The 15,857-nt window shown below is 50.6% G+C and overlaps 5 protein-coding genes across 5 annotated transcripts; 3 read left to right on the forward strand and 2 right to left on the reverse strand.

Moving 5' to 3' along the window:
* The first annotated feature begins 70 nt into the window (after positions 1-70).
* LOC100907267 (myotubularin-related protein 9) lies at positions 71-3,594 on the forward strand. The gene is given in 12 exon segments (XM_029113309.1): positions 71-205; positions 485-739; positions 794-1,151; positions 1,324-1,490; positions 1,571-1,721; positions 1,825-1,950; positions 2,079-2,180; positions 2,271-2,407; positions 2,544-2,653; positions 2,797-2,964; positions 3,074-3,175; positions 3,291-3,594. Coding segments are annotated over 11 exon segments (1,725 nt in total). The 5' UTR covers positions 71-205; positions 485-487; the 3' UTR covers positions 3,343-3,594.
* A 643-nt stretch (positions 3,595-4,237) lies between these two features.
* CycC (cyclin C) lies at positions 4,238-5,706 on the reverse strand. The gene is made up of 5 exons (XM_003739558.1): positions 5,560-5,706; positions 5,182-5,322; positions 4,942-5,045; positions 4,706-4,847; positions 4,238-4,588 (listed from the first exon to the last, which is right to left on the reverse strand). The coding sequence occupies exons 1-5, from the start codon at positions 5,704-5,706 to the stop codon at positions 4,238-4,240; spliced, it is 885 nt and encodes a 294-aa protein (XP_003739606.1).
* Positions 5,707-6,356: 650 nt separating this feature from the next.
* Positions 6,357-8,107, forward strand: LOC100907553 (nucleoside diphosphate-linked moiety X motif 8). The gene is made up of 6 exons (XM_003739559.1): positions 6,357-6,377; positions 6,591-6,773; positions 6,911-7,075; positions 7,155-7,268; positions 7,693-7,810; positions 7,910-8,107. Exons 1-6 carry the CDS (start codon positions 6,357-6,359, stop codon positions 8,044-8,046), a joined length of 738 nt encoding a protein of 245 aa, XP_003739607.1. The 3' UTR covers positions 8,047-8,107.
* A 1,748-nt stretch (positions 8,108-9,855) lies between these two features.
* LOC100907698 (uncharacterized) lies at positions 9,856-10,901 on the forward strand. The gene has a single exon (XM_003739560.2). It carries the CDS (start codon positions 9,895-9,897, stop codon positions 10,822-10,824), a length of 930 nt encoding a protein of 309 aa, XP_003739608.1. The 5' UTR covers positions 9,856-9,894; the 3' UTR covers positions 10,825-10,901.
* A 190-nt stretch (positions 10,902-11,091) lies between these two features.
* On the reverse strand, positions 11,092-13,127 carry LOC100899350 (uncharacterized). Its single transcript, XM_003739502.2, has 5 exons — positions 13,071-13,127; positions 12,785-12,907; positions 12,583-12,635; positions 12,279-12,413; positions 11,092-12,159 (listed from the first exon to the last, which is right to left on the reverse strand). Exons 1-5 carry the CDS (start codon positions 13,098-13,100, stop codon positions 11,577-11,579), a joined length of 924 nt encoding a protein of 307 aa, XP_003739550.1. The 5' UTR covers positions 13,101-13,127; the 3' UTR covers positions 11,092-11,576.
* Positions 13,128-15,857: the final 2,730 nt, after the last annotated feature.

Here is a 15,857-nt window from a genome sequence, read left to right on the forward strand (position 1 = left end):
ATGATATGACAGTTTGAGCTCGTGAGCTCCACTCGCGCGAGAGCATCCGGGCTCCCCACGTTCCGAGCATTAGTACAAGTGTGATGGTGATGATGGTCTGGAGTAGATCTGACATAGAGTGATTTTGTTTCGGAGTTCAACTATACGGGTTTCTGTTTGCACAGGAAAGTTTCCTCAGGGTTTCCACAACCAAACGAATCATACTGTGAGTGTTATTAGCATGCTCACCAAGAAGGAATTCTTCAGCACCATATGGGAAAAGTCAGGCAACAAACCGGATTGGTCATTCTGAAACGGAAACTCCCCCTCCACCTCGATCCAGTCTCGCTCGCCCGGTCGCTCCGGGGAGTAGTCTGGATCTCTGGAGCTGGGGCGCAGAACCGGGAGCTAGGAGTCGATCGATTGAGATGATTGCCATTCAGATTGAACGAGAGTTCCTTCTGCCCCCTCCCCTCCCTGAAAGTCTCATTCTTCCAACCCTCAGAAAATGGATCTGACCGACTACATAAAAGTCCCGAAGGTCGAGAAAGTATTCCTCTATGAGAATCACCAACCCCGTCTCGAGGGCACCCTCGTGATGTCTTCGTACCATTTTATTTTCTCTGAAAAGCCGAAACAGCTCAACGACAATCAGACCGGTTCGCCAATCCACCAACAGCCGGAGAACGAGATTGTGGTGAGTAAGTCAGGACGTTCTATAGCGGGAGTCCGCTGAGAGCCTCGAGGCACCGAGTATTTCGTGACGGGCTGCTCTGAGCTCGATGTAATTTGAATCAATGATTTTCCCTCTCAGATTCTCCACAGAATGGTCGACATAGTCGAACGCCGTCCCAACTCGACAATGCTTTACCTCAAATGCAAAGATTTGCGTTGCTTGAAGCTTGACATACCTGGCTTGGACAATTGTTCGGCAATCGCCGATTCGTTGAACGCCCTGAAGAAAGTGTCCGCCGAACCTGTCCGGAATAGCTACCCTTTCTGTTTCCGTCCCGCCTATAAGAACCATCCTCGCATTCCCATGAAAGATTTACCGTCCATGCCGGCTCGCGGGAAGTGGCGGATTTCCGAAGTGAACAAAACTTTCGGTGTATGCTCATCTTACCCGGAGAGAGCGATTGTCCCGAAAGACGCATCTGATCAGGATCTCAGAGGTTCGTCTCGAGCTCCACGGCGGGGATCGTCTGGAATATAATTCTCGGAATATTTTGTGAGAGCGAAGAATTCACATGTTCCCCATGTATTCATTAGCTCTTGATGAGTTCTCGGTGGAAACTGAAAAAATCCTCAGAGACATCGTGAACACCGGCTCCGATCTATTTCCAGAATCTGCCTTGTTCCGTGAAGGAGGTCGCTTCCCCGTCCTGTGTCATAGCTCGACCGTCACCGGCGCCGTTCTTCTGAGGAGCGGTCAGCCTCTGGTCGGACCTACGGGTCGAAGATGTAGAGCCGATGAGAATTTGCTGAGCAACGTCATCTGTGGCGATAAAAAAGTTCGTGATATTTGAATGCGCTGCCTATAGAATTCTGAGAATCAGAGTGGTCTGAATAGAATAGCTCGAGTTCATTCCAGGGACTCATTATGGATTTGCGAAGCGTGAAGCAATCAGAGCTCGCTAGAGCTAAGGGAGGCGGTATCGAGCCCGAAACTCATTATACACTCTGGAAGAAAATCAACAAACCTATTGACTTCAGCAATGATTCGTACTCCAAGTTCATAGAAGGTGATAAGGAGCGATCGCTATGTGATCAGTCTGAAAGAGGAAGAAAGTCTCATCTCATGGCACTCTCGTCTAAATTTTTTTCCGCTCCACAAACCGGTTACAGCCTGCTGTGATGAAGCCATTACCGTGGATAAATGGCTTTCCAAACTGGAGAGTTCAGGCTGGCTGACAGCTGTCAAAGACGTCATGCAGCACGCCTGCGTGACCGCTCAATGTCTACATGTCGACGGTACGAATCACTTCTAGGGAGCCTGCCGAGCTGCGCCTCGGGCTTCGTATCGCATCTTTATCTACGGATGATACGAATTATATTTGTGGGGATCATTGTAGGTTGAGAGCCTCCTTCGGAAATTTCAGGCGTGTCCGTACTTTTGCACGGCGCGACTGGGATGAATGCGACACTCGCGGTTTCATCTCTTACACAGGTCATTTTACAGCCGAAGTTGCGAACCATTCAAGGTAAAATTCGTTCGTTGGATCGAGCAGATCGTCGGTTAGCCGAATTTCGAATGAGAGTTATTTCGACGCTCCATCACGGTGGCCTTCCAGGTTTCGAGGAGCTCATAGAGCGGGAATGGTTGAGCGCGGGACATCCTTTTCGATCCAGATACGAATCGGGACCGTTTGCGCCCAAAAGCAAGGATAATCATCCGACTTTCATCCTCTTCTTGGATTGCGTGTACCAGGTGGGCGAATGTGCATAGTGATCGGGGCAGATAAGCTCCTATCGAACGATCAGAACAAGTGACCGAATCTCCGTGGGAATGGCATGTGAATGATGTCGCGGAATATGACACAAATCAAGTTCTCTCTTTTCCTCAGCTTATGCATCAATTCCCATGGTGCTTCGAATTCAATCAAGAGTTTCTCCTCATCCTGATCTCGAACATCTACGCCTCGAATTGCGGAACCTTCCTCTGTAATTCCTCGAAGTGAGTCGCTTCTTGAGTTTAGTAATTCGTATTCTGCCATGAACAAGCATCACAGGACGATCGGCCGGCTCCGATGCATCTCAGTTCCCCCCGTCAGATGCGGGTCAGCTAGCGATTGATTGAATACTTTGTTGAATTGACAGGGAACGAGCTCACCATCGGGTTTTGGAAGACACAGTCTCCTTATGGATATATATCGAGAACGAGTACACAGATTCTATTTTGAATCCCTTGTATGATCCTCTCGATGACGTGATCTGGCCTTCGGTGGCCCCTCAGAGCATTCAGATGTGGAATTCCTTCTACCTTAAGTGAGTGTATTTGGAAAGTTCGGTATCCGGTAATCCCTTCCCTCTTCCGCTTCGCCATCGTCTACTCCCCAAGATTCGCTGCCTGCTCATGATTCCTCATCTCGTTCAGGCGAACCTACGATAGTTCCGAGGAGAGGAAATCCGAAGAGACAATCCGGAAGATTGTACAAGAGGATCTCGAGGCGACGGAAAACGTCAAGAGGCTGCGAACGTAAGACGACTGGGCTTCGACGATTATGGCTCTCCCAATCGGTACCCTGCGAAGTACTTACCTATCCACCAGCACGCATGCATGTGTGATAACGAAAAGTTCTGTGATTTCACAGGGAATTGAGCAGATTGCTGAAGCTGAAAAAGTCACGAGACGTATCCATTTGACGCGAGGCTCTGAATCGTCCTTCATTTTTCCGGTGAACCCAGGATCTCCGATGCGACATCCCACGACGACCCGATTGTCTCGGAGGAAATCCCAGCCAGCCACCCGCCCGCCCTGTATAAAGGAGTCTGAACCTCTGACTTGAAGTCTTTGTACAGAATTCAGAAATCTCGAACATCTGGCTCAAATGGAGCTTTGCCCCTGAACGCCAACCCCGCCCCGTTTGCGTCTCATCTGCATAGCATTCCGTCGCGGAACAGCTTCTAGGGCTTCGCCCTAGGCACGATCTGCCTTTACATTGATAGTCTGACTGATTGCTGCGGACAATCAGAACGGCATAGGACTCACGCCAGTGATAATCTCTGAGATTTTATTGCTAATATATAAACTCGCTGATTTGATGAAACACCTCTCGATTTACTGGAATCTCTGTTTAATTGGTTCGATGAATAGTTTACAAATTTACATTCTGCCTCAAATATTACAAACTGTCAGCTTCACATTGCTTTGTACCGTTAAGGGATGAGACGCAATCACGAATTCACATCTGCAACCGCCCGGAAACACCGGAACTTAAAGAAGCCCGCCGTACACCGGCAGGCCATGAGCGTTCACGATAAAATCAACCGAGTCCATACTCCCGTATCGGTCGTCAAGTTGTCCGGTCATCGTAGAAATTGAAAGAAATCAAAATGAGGGGGTTTAGCTGGGATAGCTTGCAGCCATCAAGGCTGAGAGAACGAAAGAATCGAGAAAAAAAAACGAAATTTCGAATCCGAGATATCCTAAAGAGAGCTGCTCTCGCAGCGGTCTCATTCTCTCTCTGAATAAATAATAATCGATCACGAATTGAATTACTCGAGCGCCCAGATACGATTAGCAAGGATTTTTCTCCCACTAAGGCTGTTGTAGGCCTTGGGGCTGCTGTTGTTGCTGAACGACCGGCTGTGCCGGCGGCTGGCCGTCCGCGCCCTGGGACGGCGGCCGCGAGGGCTGCGTTTTGGGCTTGGGAACTTTCTGCAAAATCTGGGGAATTTCTTTCTTCTCGTCGAAATTCTTGCACAGCTCATAAAGGTTCAGGATTATTCGAGTGATTTCAAGAATCTTTTCGAAGTCTACGTTGAGTTCCGCGAACCAGGTCTTATAGTCCTTCTGCAATATGACGCACGCGATGTGGAGGCAGGCGATGGCAATCTGATGCGGCGGATACATCAGAGCAACATCCGTTCTCAAACTGTCGTTGGCAACCTATACGAGAATGGATTTGGGTAGTTTGGATCAGGTATTCTCAAGATAAGGGCTCCGTCCCTGAGAGCAAGTCCTTTCTCGCCTTTTCATAGAGATTGAAGAGCGCATTCCACGTACCTTCCATGCCGTCGAGAGGAGATCATTTTCCTGACCTATGTCCGCAACGTATTGCACTAGTGGGCGGTAAGCGTGATAGAGGACGAGGCAACAATCCATGACTTCTAGGAGATAAAATTCACATTCCAACACATGGTTTATTCTGAAAATCCGTAGAAGATGAGTTAGCTCGACACCTCGAATATCGGTTTCCTGGATATATGTAAGTCCAGTGCTCATTATATGCGGAGCTCTACCTGTAGGGGAACTCCGCAGTGTAGACGTGAGAGTATTTGTTTTTGACAACGGCTTGGCAAGTTGAGATCAGTCTTGAGTTAGATATAACACCGAATTCTTCCACCTGGAAAAAGCAGGCGTCTTCGAGGCGGCTCGGCGCTCCCTACTATGTCGAGATCTCCGGTATAAATATATAGTTCCGATGCCCGTCGAGGGATTCATCAGGAGGCATAAACCTGTGATCATCATAAGAGACTCACCTTCGAGGCGAGAAAGATGCAGGTAGGAGCGAGGAGCAAGGGATCGACGCATTTGAAGGAATTCCGCACATAGAACCTCTTGAAATAGACGGTCGCTGTGGCGATCACCTGCTGTTTCACTTTCAGCTGCTCACCCAAAGACTGCAAAAGGAATGAACCCCCTATTAATGAGCTTTTCTCTGATATTCGACGACTTGTCCCGGTTCAGATTTTCGCCTGCTCAATCAACGATTACAGATCTCGAGAGTTAGCGACGGATTGACTTTGCCGTCTGAATGAGAGTCATCCAATGCCACAGGTAATTCGCAGCTCATCTACCGAGGGAACCTCGAAGCTCGCCGCAGGTATGGCGGCAAAAAAAAGCTTCCTCCGACCTACCTGAATGAAATTCGCGAAGAAAATCATCACTTTGTGATACTCTTCTTCGCTCAGAATCTGGAGGTCTCCATGTCGCTCTCTGAGGAGGTCTTGCCGATCGAGTATCCACTGTTGAAACTGCGAAGAGCTCCAAAACTTCCCGGCCATTACGCTCCAATATGCGGGAACCGGTTTCTGCCAGAAAGACTATGTGTTGTGGAATTCAGGACACTTGCGGAGGGTTCTACTGTTACGAGCTGTTAGGCGTCTCCTTCTCTTAGGCGAACTCGCTGCCCTGATCTTCACTGTAATTCACGGCTGATACAAGGGGTTTCTTGCTGCTACCGCTGAGGACCCAGGACGGATGAATCCATAGAAGCATATGGTGGTGGCGGTGCTGGGAAAGGGTAGAAGCTCCCGTGACTCGCGGACGGGCTCAGACGCGGCTCCCTCGGGAGTGCGCACTTGAACTAGCGCTGCTCCATGGGCATTACTGCGATTTTCCCGAGCAATAAAGAGTCTGATTGAGTACAGCCCTGATAGCTGACGAAGAGATCTAATGACTGGACCAGAGTATCCCACGGAGCCGGCTCACAGGCGACTTCTTTGCAACATTCGAGGAAGAGCACTCTAAGTGATCTGAGCAGCCGCGATCTGCGTTCAAGTGTAGGCATGAATGCATCCGCGATCGAGAATTGTCGCTCTGCTCCTCGCGATATAGTCGTCATAATCAGCTGATGACATTGAACTCAATCTGCGATTATGAGCGCGGATGTCACGGTGGAATTGTTTTTACTTAGTGTTTTAAAAGCAACAGGATGCTCCGGAGATATTTCGTGGTCAGTAGGGTCCTATCTGAACGTATCCTCGTTAGCCCAAACCTATGCCCACATTGAGCTCGATCTGAATCAGCTGTGCAGAGAGGAGAGGAATTCCAGGGTTGATCAATGAGAACATTACTCTTCATCAGTCGTCGAGAGAAGTTCCAATTCGTGAACTCTACGGGAATACCAGCGAGCCTTTCACGGCTCACAGAAGAAATTTAATTCCAGGACGGGTCCTCCGTCTCGTTCGGCATCCGACGTCTCAGCACGGATATTTTTTCGCCGGCGAATCTTCAGAGAACTCTACGTGAACTGAATGAGCCTAAGATTGCGGAGAAAGCTTTCGGAACCTTCACTGCCGATGGGAAAGCTCGACAGAGCGCGGTTCTCATACCGCTGTGTTTACACAAGGTGAGAGGGGGGCGCAATCCGATCTCTCGAATAGTTCTCCGGTGCCTGAAGCTCCGTTCGTGATCGATACGAGAATCACTGCCGGTTTCGAACTGATTGTCGAGTACCATTTCCAACTGGCATTCTTCTCTCCGCAGAAGCAACCGTCAATACTTTTCAATTTGAGGTCGAATAAATTGACTCGGCACAAGGGTTATCCGTGTTTCCCGGGCGGCGTTGCAGAGGAAGCCGATCGAGACAGCACGCACACGGCCCTGAGGGAGACCGAGGAGGAGCTCGGAATCAAATCCGGCGATGTCGAGGTCAGTCGAATTTCGTCATCAAATTAATAATGGCCCGCATGGTGCTGAGCTCAGCTGATGGATGAAGTTTCTCTTATAGGTCATCGGAGCGATGCCGAGGTTCAAACTTCCGAGGGACAAGATGGAGATAACCGCTATCATCGCTAATATCGGCGATATCGACTCCCATAAACTCGACATAAACTATGACGAAGTTAGTATTTACGCCCACTTCCTCGACCTCAAGTCCCTACGTTCTGCTTATTATCCGTGAGAAAGGTTTATTTGATGTATCCGCGGAGCGCACCTCTCGAGATGGAAAGTTCTCAGAGCGTAGATATATTTCCGGGAGTACGGCGGAATGCTCCGGGAAAACCAAGAAAGGTGCGTTGTGTGAGCCGGGAAAACGCAGCCAATAGTGGTCGCTTGATCTATCGCGGTCTTCGGTCCTGGTATTTCGGGATCAGGTCCAATTCTCCGAGATCAATCCCCACGCATTCACGAATCCCCCGGAGACCATCGATCTCGGGAAAGATGGCACCAGTGAAAAATTCGCGGATCATGCCCCTCGAGATCTAGACATGTCCGCGTCTGAGGTGATTGACCTGCTGTGCCGAAGAAAGAGGATTTTCTTGCAGGTCAGCGTCGTTTTTAGTAGAACCGTCGAGGAACTCTGTGATCCGAAGAATATCGGCGAAACATCGTTTCGTGGAGCCCACAAGGACGTCATATACTCATCGCCCGTATTTATAGCAGGTGAGACTGCGACCGGGGACGTCTGAGCCAATCACCATGCCACAGAACAAGATGGCGCAGAGAAACGAGGAATAGAAACATATGCTCCTCCATTTCTAGGGGATTACAAAATCTGGGGAGTGACAGGAATGCTGCTCCACCTGTTCCTGGGACGCCTCGTACCTGAATTCTACCGGAAGCCTGCACGCCCCCTCAAGTTCCGAAGATTTTATGAGTCCGGAGCCGCAGTCGCATAGATTCTAATAACTAAAAATATGTGGAATAAAGAATAAAGGTTGTTTGGTTTTTTTTGTGTCGATTTGCGAGCATTCGATTCGGAGCGAGGAGTTTAGCGCGATTCCAGCAAGCCGCTCAGCGCTGGAGAGCAGTTTTGAATCTGAGACCTCATCACGAGACAGATTACTGCAGTTCCACCGTACCATATGCATAATCCCTACAATACTCCCGATCGAAATGAGGAGATAAAGTCTTTGTCGGATCGGAGTTCCCATCGGGGATCGAGTTGACGAACTCAATCGACGGGCCAGGCCATGGGACGAACGTACATATGTACATTGACAGGTCTCGCGACCTCTATTCCCTCAGTCGTTAAGAGTGATCTGAATGGAGACTAGAAAATTGGACGGGAGTACATAGGCGGAACCCGTCGTTATATGTGATCGTCCGGTGCTGCGGAATGATGGTCGATGTTTTGATCGAGGCCAGCGTCCATCGTCAGCAGCTCCGCGGACGATTCAAGACCAGAAATGTTAGAAACTGGAAACCCCGGCTACAGGTGGCGAATAAATCCGATGTATATCATCATCCCGCTATATCCGACGTATATCACCTTGATTCTCTCCGAGGACCGGCAGGTGGTCGAGATTGTCGGGCAACATTTGGTTCCCCAATCCAAACGCGGATCCCCGGGGCAGAGCTGAGTCGTCGCGCCCGGAAAATATATCCCAAGGCCCAACAGCTATCGGAAGACTCTCTGTCATAGCTTCCACGGCTCCGAGTGATACTTTTTGAAACCGAAGGACCCCGGCGTGATATATCGAGAGTAATTTCGGTTCATGTGAACGGATTCACTCGCGTACAGCTCTCCTTCCTGACCGATCCCCCTTATTCTAGGTCAGCTACGATGGAAGTACAGTAGTTTAACACAGACATGCGGTGAATCTACGCTATGTAAAATTAATCTGGGCCCCGACGAAGTTAAGCTCGTTAAAATTTCACGCTCCGTCGGACCATCAGATGTTTGTTTGTCTTGATGAGACCTTTATAGGGCACTTCTTCATTCAACCGAATAAACCTTCGTCCCGATCGCAAGATCTGAGAGACTGCGCGATTTTCTAGAGCAGCGTTCACAGCTTCAGGAGTCCCGATGGCTACTTTCCCGGTTCGACAGCGTACCTACGGCGGGCCTCAGAGATCAATTGATAGCCCGATTCCGCAAATAGAGAAGCACAGCGCGTGAGACTCTGACTCAGTGCGGTAGTTTGAGCCTTTATGGTCAGGCGATGGAACTCGCGCAGATTTCTTCCATTCCACGATTCTGATGCCCATGTCCGATAGTCGGCTGTTCCAGCCGATTCCGACCTGATTGTCGCCCGGGATAGAATTCGCGGGCCGCGTAGAAGGACGCCGTGGGCCGGGCATTGTGAGAGCCTTCTCCTGGAGATCGGTTCTGTTTCTTTTCTCACCTTGGCCGACCGCCTCATTTTTCAACCCCAGGAGCACTGAGTCTCGAAACACGAAGCTCTCTCCTCTTTTCTTGTCTGAGAACATTTCGAGGCATGACATCATCTACGTTTTGTCGAGCTGACGATACCTAGCCTCTGGATCGTTTTATTCAAAGCGCACCGATATCTTGATCGTGTATGGCCGCCGGTCACCGTGCGAGGGTCCTGAGCGCTGATTCTGGTTCACTTGAACAGAAAACGGTGACGGCGAGTGGCGTCACCGGTGAATCCCGGGCGTCATATGACGCTGGGAGAGGGAGGAACTCTTGTGTTCCATTCCAACATATATAAACGCATTGCTTCTACTTCCCCATCGCAACACCGCCGAGTCCATCTCTTGAAACAACCTCCCGAGTCAACATGAAAGCTTTCGCTGCCTTCGCCTTCCTCGCCGCAGTGGTCGCCATGACTTCTGCAGCGCCTGCCGCAGCGGTCGACAGCAAATCCCTCGCAGCTCCCACCGTCCCACTCACCGCAGCCGCGCACCAGGAATCTTCATTTGACAAAGGTGGTCAGCAAGCCAGCTCGTCCTCTGGCCAAGGAGGCTTCGGATACGACCACGGGGCACAAGCTGCCAAAACGTTCGGCAACAGAGAGTCGAGCGGCTCTAAGGAAAATTTTGCGTTCTCCTCAAACAAAGCCTTCAACCAAGGCTCCGGGCAGTTTTCGCATTCCGGCGGTTTCAACCACGGGGATCATCTCGCTAGTTTCGCTAATCAGCAGCAAAGCCTCTCAGCTTTTCCGATCCCCACCGTTCCCCTGGGGGCCCCCGCTTTCCCAGGAGTCCCCACCGGACTCCCAGGGGTTCCCGTCGGAGCGCCGAGCACAGCATTGAGCTCCGCTCAGATCGCTGGCGGCGTCTCTGGGGTTTCCGGAAGTGTAACTGGTGTTCCGATTAGTGGCATCCACTCGGGTCGAGGTTTTCCCCTCGGTGTCCCCAGCGTGGGTTACTCCAACGCTGGACTTCACGTCAATGGCGGTGTCGTTCCGGGATCCGTCGGCGTCGAAATCTTTCCAGTGGGGGCTTCAAGCTCTGCTGGATCCCTCCAAAAAGGGTCCGCTAGCTCTGGTTTCGCTCAAGGTCAAGGGTCGTGGAACTACAACCGAGGACAGTCATCAGTGAATTCATCTGGGAACAAGGAAACATTTTCGAACAAAGAGTCGTTCGGCCAGGAGTCTTCCGCTTCACACGCAGCGGGAGCAGGTCAAAACTCACAAGCTCAAAGCTCTCAAAGCGCTCAGCACGACAAAGGGCACCAAAGCGCTTCGAACACTCAAGTCGTTGGATAGGGAGCCCCTCGACTTCGTACAAAACTGAGATGGTCTGTGATATAGCTTAACATGAGCCGTTCCGTTCTCACATGAATAAATTGTTTGGTCGGTCGGTCAGAGCATTGATTTTTCGTAACTGCTCAGAGCTAAGCTGAGACCTCATCTAGGACGCACCGAGCTGGAGAAACGCTCCGGACGATTGGGATACGGGTGTCTAGCAGGAGCTCATCAGGGAACCAAACGAGGAATTTTCGAAACGTCATTTATTTTAGAAGCTCTGGATTATCTCGGTCCTATCCGTACAGATTGTCATTGAAACTCACTCAGAACCAAAATTAGGTTTTTCGTCCAGATTCGAATTCACAATTCTGCATGATAGCGAGCGGATTGTGTCTCTCAAGGATCCTCAGTCGCAGACCTTCCGACTTCAGATTCCTCCAAGAACGTCATGCCGACGTTCTCGAACTCTGTGCCGATTGTACTCGAACGAGTCCCTATTTGATGAGATAAAAAAAACAATGCGATCCCTTCCGGTTCTAACTCGAACGGAGATGGTCGATTGACTTTCTTTCGACGATAATAACAACTAGACTCGGAGTCGAGGGAGTCCTTCCACTTCTTGCCGTCGACTTTCGGGAGATGAGGAGAACAACAGCCCAAAGAAAGTTCCCAGAAAAGATGTGAGATACAAGTTTGTCTCAAATCGAGTTTGTGCGTGTCATGGGAGTTTAAAATGAGTAAAACAACCAAGAAATGGGAACTCGCACACCCTAAGTTCCTCTGCCACCGTAGAAGAGCGAGACCAAATAATCTTCAGGCGGCGTAAGGTTCTCAGGTCCCTTGAAGATGCTCCAGGGAACGTGGGCTGGAATTGGTCGAGGGTTCTGCTCCACGATTCGACACGGGTCCGTGACGAGCAAACTCGCGGGCGCGAGGCCCTCATCGAATCGTACGGCACCGTCATTTGCGCCCGTTGAGAGCGGGCTCGGCCGTTCCAGGGCACGTGGCGGAGGATGCACGACGGTCGGGTCACCACGCGCGATGCTCCGGCTAGCGTGATTGGAAGTGAGAGCACGACGAAGGAGTCGAATGATCACGCGTGGGAGGCCTTCGATTTCTCGGATATCTTCCTGAGAGACACCTTTCTTCTTCAAAATGAAACGGACCGTGTCAAGCGAGTATTCGTGAATTGTGTCATCGAGCATCCGCAGTCGCCTTACGAAAAGCGGCGAGTTGAAAGTTCCGGGATTGCCATCGTCCGTCCCATTGAATTCTCGTAGTCTCGGCTCCGACTCGTGGATGTAAGAACAGCGACTGCCGAACATGCATAGCGCCGGTGCTCCGTGGTAGTCGCTGCCCCAAGAGAACCGAAACGTGAGACGACGATGAAATCGATGCCTCAGCCATGGATGAGTCCAAATGATTAAGCCTCCGAATCAGAAGAGAGTTCATCCCCTCTTTCTTGATCTTACTTGCAAAGTTGGGTTTTGTGTTTCGGATGTCTGATCACCGTCTTCAGCTCCGACTTGTCGTGGGCGTACCGGCATCCACTTCCGTAAGAGCAGAAGCCTTTCTCATCGAGATTTCGGCACATTTCAGACTTTATCCTGTGGAGCGGAGAAAGCTTCGTTGGCTCGTTTCACACGGATTTCGCTGAAATGGAGCCCTCCTTCGGGCGCGGATCGCGGAACGGGCTCTAGCCCAGAATAAGCTATTCGCGCTGTACGTGGCGAAGCGCGGAAACTCTGAATAATTACCCTGCTGACTAGCACTCACTTCTCTTCATTGGACAGCGGCGGTCTCGTCTTGTGTCGATACCAGGGTCCATCCTAGAAAGAAAGTAATGTTCTCCCCGTTCCGGTGATCGTCGAACGATCTCGCGGAATTCATACTCGGATCTGTTATCTTCAGCGAGTTCGACTGGAAATCCGCCGCGAGTTCGAGTCGTGTTTTCTCAATGATTCTTAGGGGTACTCACGAGATTCGTGGATTTTTGACCGTGCGCCTTGAACTGGGGTCTCGAGCTGCTGCTCAGGTTTCGTGGTGAATTCGAATGTGTCTGGCCACGACCTCGCGCATCTCTGCGTTGGTGTGCGAGCTGCTTGAAGCGGGACGAAAACGCAAACTCATCAGCTGATGTTGATTATGGCTCGCGGAATCTCCGTGATGCTTCAAATTTTTGGTACAATCCGCGCCACGAGAGGGTGTTTGACGTAGTCATGATTTTCCGAAAAAGGTTTGTGCTCTAACAACTCTGTTCTCACCTCCGTCTGTGGAGTATCTATGGGGCACATCGTTCAGTCGCCTCGTCTTCGAGAAAACTCTGCCTTCTGGATGGAGCTTCGGCACTCGACCTCGATCGGAAAACACGACATACACGTTGGAGCTTCGCGCGTGTTCGTGTACACGTTTACGTTTGAGCTCATGTCGGACATCTATTTGTTGCACTCTCGGCGTCCCGTCACCGCCATGAGGTTTCAGCAAGAGCGGAGACTCTCATGGAAACTCCGGGTCTCACCCTGATTTCAATCAGACCCTGAGGCGCCCAAACTGGAATGGAGATCTCGGCGTGTCTGGATTCGGAGGGACTCGCTGTGGATTGACTTGCCCAAGATCGCCGAATTGCGTTCTTCGACTCACTTGAGGAGAAAGACATAAATACGTCATATATCAAGACCCATGGACGACCCCGATAACTTTTCGTTTAGGCTCGCAAAGCTCTCCTCCGAACCCAATTCTGACAAAGCTTTCCCGTGTCTCTCCGCTCTGAGGAGGATGTCTCCGACCATCACGAGCTTAGTCGCGAACCATCGCACCGCAACGGTATGTTCTCGGGAATGGGAGCCTGGATATTGGTCGCGGAAGATTCCGTGAGACTCACGAAAGGGCCCGGATTCCTCCACCAGGAATCTGTTGCAACTGAAAGAGAGGTCTCGCTGGTGGTGCATGAATGCAGGTGCAGGTGCTGCAGTGTATGAATATTCGAAAATATTCATAGGCTCAATGAATCGAATGCTGGTGAAGTTGTCTAGGGTCTAGGAGATCTCCAAGAATAAGTAATTTCCCTTGAACCTTCGACGATTCGGACAGGATTCATCACCGTTCGACGCAGGCTCCCACGACTGGTCGGAGAACCTGCAGAATTTAATCTCGCCGTCGAATATTGCAGGTTCCACCAATGTGCGTATGTGACCGAAGGGGTTTGTTTATTAAGCGTCCATTCACTCGGAGTTGTCTGAACGGGGTATCTGACGTGGACAAGGCTAGCAATCAGTTTATCTTGCGAGAGCTGCCCAAGCCACGTGAGCTCCTCCCTTATTGGGCTAGTTTAATCTCGAGAGGCAAGCTTCGACCAAGAGGGGTAACGAACAAATGAGGCTAATGCCTAGGAAGACGCTCCCTCGAACTGATCAAGAAGGAAGGGGCCGGAAAGTTCGAGAGTTCCCCTAGAATCGGGGTCCGAGAAGCCCAAGGAAAATTCCCCACGCCGGTCGAGCTGGTGCTCTTTGAATAACCTCTCGAATAAGTTTGCTGTGATCACGGATTCCATGAAATCAGTGACCGTAGATCACGATGTTCATGTCGTCAGTCCGGAGTCGGGAAGCCGATTAAGTTGGTCAGATGACACCGTGACTTGAAGGATCACTCTCTCATGGATTTATACAATGAAACTTTCGGACACATGACGGACGAGTTCGGAGTCGTCCGTCCTAAGGCGAAGCCCCGAGGCGACAACACGAGCTCGACGTTTGGGTTTTCCGCACCGATGGTGGCAAAGTCCGCGAATCGAATGCATGGGACTACCCGTCGCAGGACGCACTTCACGTGTGCACATGGATTCACGGGCCGGGATCTCGCTGTTATCACAGTAAAGTGGGACTTGTCCTCGATGTCTGTTGCTTCGGGCTTGAAACCTCCTTGCATGGGTTCTTCTTGCAAGTATTCGACGGCTCTAATTCATACATTGAGCGCTCACGATTGGTGAATCTGATGGATCTGATCGTCTGGAAGAGAGACGCCTCTCTACGCGATAAGAGACATGAGCCGTTTGCTTTGATCATTTGATTTGGGTTGAATCCCAATCCCTTCTTTATGTACTGAAGAAAAATCCTGAAAGGAATATAATCGAGTCGAAGCCTCATGCAATCGATCCCTGACGTTATAGGATGACAGGACCAGACGAGAAGACAGGAGGGAATCCTAGGACAAAGAGTTGATACATCGGACGAGTCCACGCATTCTGACACGGCGATCTCTCTGCCAAGATTGAGACGTCCCACATGAATGAGGATTCGTCAGATATTTCGAGCTTCTTTCCGGGACGACTTCGAAAACGTCCCCAGAAGGCTGTCTTCCCAGCATGCCCATGATATGAGGAAAAGCTATACAGATCGCAAATCATCGTTCAATGCTCGCCCTCGAGCCTGCTTCGCTCCACTTATGCGATACAGTAAAAGCTCGTTATAACGACCCCCATTACAACGAATTTCTCGGTACAACGAACAAGGAATTTCTCCTCCCTTGGCCAGCTCGCCATAGGGATAGTGTTGAGGGGCCTTCGTTACAGCGAAAACTCGGTGCAACGAACCAGTTCCGTCGGTCCCTTCGTGTTCGTAGTAACGGGCTTTTACTGTAGCTTCAAATCGAGAAATCAAAAGCCGCCGTCCTACGCAATGGGAATCTGTATACAGATTGGATGCAAAGGATCAGGCGCGTGGAGCGGGAACCCCTGCCCGAGACTCGGAGGAGACGAGATTCTCCGAGCCTCGCGGGAATCTGACACTCGTTTGCAGTGATCAGCAGCATCCTCGATTCTTGGTAAGTCATTCTTGGTCATTGAAGGAGGTCCGGAAGGCCATCAGAGGAAATTTCCTCTGCCAAAAGACTCCCGTCTTCGGACGAATTCGATGTAGAGGATTTCCCTTTCTGAGAGCTCTCGGAAGCGATGGCGTTTTCCGGGGAACGCACCAATGACAAGCCGAATCGATTGGGGGATAAGAGGATACCGCATAAAAAGAATACTCGCCGTCAGCTCCATCGACCACGCCGAT

This window comes from Galendromus occidentalis, unplaced genomic scaffold, assembly GCF_000255335.2.
Source record: "Galendromus occidentalis unplaced genomic scaffold, Mocc_1.1 scf7180000076543, whole genome shotgun sequence".
Lineage (NCBI taxonomy): Eukaryota > Metazoa > Arthropoda > Arachnida > Mesostigmata > Phytoseiidae > Galendromus > Galendromus occidentalis.